Source organism: Gavialis gangeticus, unplaced genomic scaffold, assembly GCF_001723915.1.
Source record: "Gavialis gangeticus isolate Ggan-Ray unplaced genomic scaffold, GavGan_comp1, whole genome shotgun sequence".
Taxonomy (NCBI): Eukaryota; Metazoa; Chordata; order Crocodylia; family Gavialidae; genus Gavialis; species Gavialis gangeticus.
Genome location: NW_017729025.1, coordinates 84,778,378 through 84,784,057, shown reverse-complemented (window position 1 = coordinate 84,784,057; position 5,680 = coordinate 84,778,378). Strand labels below are relative to the sequence as shown.

Sequence of the window (5,680 nt, the reverse complement as noted above, 5' to 3'; positions counted from 1 at the left end):
TTTTTTTTTTTTTTTTTTTTGCCCTGCCATAATTATGCCACTGAATTGTGTGGCTTCAGCAGTGCAAAAAGATCTTAAATCTGCCTTTAAAGTACTATGTGAACTTCCCTGGAGCCCAACCAGATCCTTACTTGGCCCAAGGCAATTTTCTGCTTTGAGAGGGCAATCACATGTTACAAAATCACTTAAATTGCATCAGAATTGGGCACATGAAATTATAGCTCAGTCTTGTCTGAGGCTGCTGTTACTAGGCTGCAGGAAATTATGAAACTGACAAGTCTCTTCCTCAATCTGCATCATATCAGCCATCTAATAATCACCTGACTAGGACATGATGATCTACAGATCAAATTACTGGACTACATCAGAAGCATTTGTTAAAATTTTCCCAGAACAATTAGACTAATATTCTCTCTCGCTGGAGAGATCAATGCAGTGCCTTCTTTAATTTTTTTTTCTCCTAGGTGTGAAGCGCAGCTGCTCAGAGATGGAGGAGGGCAAGGTTGACCTCACCAGTCTGTTTTCACCCTATTCTATGTATGCAGTTAAATATACTGAGGAGAATTACCGTCGGCTGCTGAATCTTAGTGAATACAACGTGCTGAATAATGCACACCTGATTATCCAGGCCTTACATACTGTAGTACAAAGGAAAAGGCAATGTTGGAAATAATTGCCATTTCAAAAGCCTGTAGCTTCTGGGATGAGATTTTTGTAGGTCATAGATGGACCAGGGATTTCTGATGATTGCCACAGAAGAAACTTAACTTGGATACCTGAATGGATTTTCTTTTATCCCCATAAAATGGCTGACTTATGTAATCAAAGTTTACAATCTATGAAGACCTTATACTTTGTTTCCTAATCAAATTAATTGCAGAAACTTTGTAGAATACTGTTTAAATTAAATTGTAAGTCATTTTAATCTAATAAAGTATAATATATAAATGATATTGTTTTAAATCTTTAAGAAGGTATAAATACCATAATACAACAAGATTCTTTATAATTGGGCGTGTCTACATGCGAAATTAATGCACTGAGTCCAAAACGTGTTTCTGAATGTCAAGCAAACTTTAAAGAAAAGGAACATTCAGACAACCAAAAACATTCATTACTTCTAGAGCTTTGTACTAGAGTTAAACACTGCATTCAAGCAGGTGGCTGGTAGCTTGCAGCATGTACTACCAGTAGTATAACTTGCTTGAAGTGAGCGAGATGCTGGCCTTAGGCACTACCCTAGTAGGGATGCTGAAAGGTGACCCCATTCCTGCAGGGTCTGCACACCAGCAGCAGCAGCAATAACCAGGACAGGTAAACCAAGCCATAGCTACATCAGCAGAGGACTTCTTTTTAAGTCCCTGGAGAGGTAAGGCTCCTTCCCTTCTGGCACCCAGGACGCAAACCCTGCTAATTACACCTCTATGTAGTACAACCAAAAAGAGCCACAAGAACGTGTGTATGTGAGATCTGTATCCTATAAAGGCTGACGTAACTTGGCATACTATTGCTTTTTAAAACACTTAAAGACTTTTTTTTTATGGTGAGTGATGTCCATCCGCTATAGGAGAATGCCAATATTCACTGTAAAACAACAAATATAGTGTAGTGGTCATTGCATTCCACAAACAAGAGATGCTGATAATAAATCTCCATTTTACTGATAAACTTTGTGTCCTAATGAAAGCTGATCAATTTTTTTAAGCAAATATTTTTACACCAAAAATGCAGTTTTGGTTCAACTGAAAGTATTTAGTACATTTTAGACTGAGAAAGGGGGAAAATAGCAAAAGTCAAATATTTTGTTTCAATATTATCTAAACAAAAAAAATTGTTTTAAAATGTGTCTTGGTTTTTTTCAAAAAGGCAACCCCCACCCCAAAGATAGTGAATAGATTTGCAGTCAAATCACATTAATGATCTCTGCACAGTTATCTCCACTTACCTATTTTTTGTGAAGTGCCTGCTTGGCAAATTAGTCCAGGGCATTTAATCCTTAATTACTCAATTCGGCAAAGTTTAAAATGGTCTCCTTAGCAAGCCAAATCTCAAGTATGAATTCCTTCAGTATTGTGTTGAGGATTTAGTGTCCCAGGTCCACTGAAGTTCCCACTGTGACACACATTTGGCTATTGCATTTGGATCCACACACTGGCCCAATACACTCATGGTCTCCCTTTGATCAATCTGGGTTCCAATCATTGCCTCTCTGGCACATTTTCTGGAAAGAGATGTTATATCTAGCATCCCTTTTTTAGCAGTGAGACCTTATAGTCTAGCTACCTTCAGCAGCAGGAAAAGCGCTGACACCCTAAGTCTTCCTGTATTGTAAGCAAGTCATTCTCAGAGCTGTTATTTTGTGAGCGCTCTTGGTTTAGTTTACTCCCTTAGGACACAGGCTAGTAAAAGAAATCAGAGACTGATATTGCAGAGGTATACATAAAAGAATCACTGCAACCTAATAAAAAATGTCTTGCCTTTCACAAAGCCATGTTACCATGCTGTGCATATAATAGAAACATACCTTTCACGTAGGGGCAATGCCCTGGGTGTAGTGAGATGATATTGCCTGACTATGTTTTGTCTGTATAGTTTTGTCCTGACCATGCTGATTGCCAGTTCTTTGGCATAGGGAGAGGTGATACTGTAAGGAGCCTGATGCTGGTATTAAACAACTAAATTTAGCAATCCTTGGTAGACTAGTAGCTTTCTGTTCTTAACCAGTGTAATCAGGTTGAGAATCTAGCCAAAGACTACCCTTCACCAGGTCTTTTGACTCATGCCAACTGTCATGCTATCTCCACATTATCAATAATGTAGTAGACTACACATTGTTACAATTTATTATTATTTGTCATAAGCCCATCACTGGGAAGGATGTGTTTCAGCATCTCCTGTCCTCCAGCCACTGTATCTGCAATGAACTGTCTCCTAGTTTAGTCACCCACAAAATTCATTTCCCCAGTATGAGAAACTGGGAGGAGATTTTTTGTTTAAGAAACCAGAGAGAGGTGGGGCTCTGAGTCAGTTTATAAAACAGCTGTTCATCCACTTCTGCTGGTTTAAACACTATAAATATATTTTGGGAGTCACTGTCAGCTCTGAGATGTAGCATTCAAATTCCATTGGCAGTGTTTCATTTACATTTAACACAAGCCATAATGGAGTCATGTGCCAGTTCACCTCAGGTAAGAAAGCCCTAAGACAACTTAAGATTCTTGGAGCTGCCAGCTTATTCAAAGTATGTACAGTGCCAAGGAGGTACTAATATTCCTGCTTTAGGATTAATTATTATTATATTAATTGCTACTCATGGCTCTTTACAGACTGGGGAAAAGGGAACTTAGCTTAAGGCACTTAAAACCTAAATGAAAAACGATAATATGGTATGGGGAGGGACGAACAACGGAAGCAAAAGAAAGCAAGGGGAAGAAGCAAACCACTTTGAAGAGGTAGGTTTATTTACAAAGATTTCAGATCATATCGGGTTTTGGCATGGTTCGTGGTTTTTATTGGCTCAAAAGGTTTTTAAAAATGTAATGTAATTAGCCCTCCAAGATGGAATAAGCATCAGAGACTAAGATTCAAGTCACAGAGTAAATTTTCATTACAGATTTGGAGTGGGGTGGTAGCTGTAAAAGTCTCAGAAATATGCAAGATGCCAGGTTGTTTCGGTGATATTGTTTACTGAACCGACTATGTAGTTGACAGAGATGTTAGACAAGGTTTGGGGCATATGTGCCTCCTTCATGTCTCTACATTCAGTTTATAGAAAGAGGTTTGCTGTTGCTGGAACAGCCACAGCTGAGAAGTCCTTTCTTCTGCTGCAGTGTCATAAAGTTGGCCCTTATGTGGTTTTTGTGCTTACATGCAGACTGCTTCAACAAACTAAGCTATAAAGCAATGGTAGTTGGGGTACCAGATGAACACTGTCGCCTACCAGATGAACACTGTGCAGAATTCATCTTATGTGCTTTGAGCCTTTGTAATTGATAATGAAGAGTAATAATGGGGGAGGGAATTCTTTTGGTCAGTGTTACCATTTACATTTTCTGCTTCAGGACATGATGGGCACTAAGACAAAACTATTGGAAAAGGGAGAAGTTACTCAGATGAAGCTGAGCACAGAGCAGTGGATTTCTGACACTAAGGTATTATAAAAGAGAATTTCAAAATCAAACTGCACTAGGGATTTCTTTGCTGGGTGGAGGGAAGGCAAGGACAGACATTCATCCTCTAATTAGTGATCACCCCATCCAGGTTTCTAGATGAAACACACGAATGCTTATCATTATAATCGTTTGATTTCTCCATCTTTTAATCCTGTTAAAGTTCCATTTCTGCATTTAATGTTTGTCATATTGGAAAAGAACTTTCTTTTAGTATCTATGTTACTGTAAAAAGGGATTGAGTTAAAGGGCCTTTCTGTTGTAAAATATACATTTTTGAAGCTAGGATACGTTTACTGCTGATATAAGTGGAAGTGACATCAGTGGAGTTGTGTCACTTATACCCGAAACAAATCTGGCTCCTCATCTCCCTGAGGTTTCACGCTACAATGTTCAGGGTAAATATTAATTTTGGACTCTGTCAGAGGCAAAGTAACCAAAGCCAAGGGGTTCCAGGGAAATGAATGCATATTATATGAAATTTTTCCTGTGAGAAGTCAAAGTACCTGTTTGCCACAAAAACAAAGCTCTTTATGCTGACAACCTTTCTAGTCATTACCCTGTCTATAGTTATTTTTGATGAAGTGTCTTGAGACGGGAGTCTTAGTGTCACCCTAAGCCCTTCTACTTTTCTTGGTCCCTGTGGGCCAGGCTTTGGGCATAGGCACAGCAGAGAAGTCACACTGGTCTAACTAGCTGGCAATCCTTTCTGATGAATACATCATGTTCTTCTTTCCATGTTGATTGTCTGTTTTACCTAGTGTGCAAATCGAAATTAAATTGATGCAAAAACAGTTCATATCTTCAAAATAAGCTCTCATGCACTCAACTAGAAGCTGATGGCTGAAGGTCAAGTCTGGTCAATTAATTTGATAAAGACATATCTGATTAATTGAATTTTCACCCAATATTTGAGAAGACCTGATCCTGCACCACTGATACCAATGGGAGCTCTGCCATTGATTTCAATGGATGCATGATTGAGCCCTTTGTGTATGAGGTGATAACGTTTGTCAGGGTGCTTCCTATTCAGCCCACTGAAGAATAGTGAACCTCTGAATTTGGCACAGCTGAATAGATTTGCAGCTATATGGAAGGCTGTTCTTGTGCATATTGGTAATAATGTTGGTCAACATTTTCCAGAATATAATCAATTGACTGTTTTCCCTTCAATCTCCATGGACAAATTAGTAGAATTAAGAGTCTCTGTCTCTTTAGCATCTGTCTCTGTCTCTTTATTGGTAAGGTCATAGTAAATTCCAAATACACCAACCGTGTAGAGAACTGCTCCCTTTCACTGATTACTTTTATGGAATATATTAATATGTTATGCTATGTTATGCTGTGCTATGTCTTATTATTTTAATGTACTCCAGCAAATTAATCAACAAAAGGGGACAGTTCCTTAAATGTTTGGTATATTTGGATCTTATAAATATTAAAAATTGCAGTTCTGCAGTGTTTCTCACCCAATAGTAGTTTCATAGTTTCTAGGGTCGGAAGGGACCTGA

General features: G+C 38.5%; 2 protein-coding genes across 2 annotated transcripts in view; both read left to right on the top strand.

Annotated features, from left to right (window-relative positions):
* The window catches only part of LOC109298786 (cytosolic phospholipase A2 epsilon-like), a 73,979-nt gene extending 73,044 nt beyond the window's left edge, over positions 1 to 935 (top strand). The window contains exon 22 of the mRNA XM_019519064.1: positions 465 to 935. Coding sequence (XP_019374609.1) covers positions 465 to 673 — 209 coding nt within the window. The 3' untranslated portion in view covers positions 674 to 935. The remainder of the gene's footprint in view (positions 1 to 464) is intronic.
* A 2,171-nt stretch (positions 936 to 3,106) lies between these two features.
* The window catches only part of LOC109298787 (cytosolic phospholipase A2 epsilon-like), a 45,050-nt gene continuing 42,476 nt past the window's right edge, over positions 3,107 to 5,680 (top strand). Inside the window, exons 1-2 of the mRNA XM_019519065.1 lie at positions 3,107 to 3,188; positions 4,062 to 4,151. Coding sequence (XP_019374610.1) covers positions 3,162 to 3,188; positions 4,062 to 4,151 — 117 coding nt within the window. The 5' untranslated portion in view covers positions 3,107 to 3,161. The remainder of the gene's footprint in view (positions 3,189 to 4,061; positions 4,152 to 5,680) is intronic.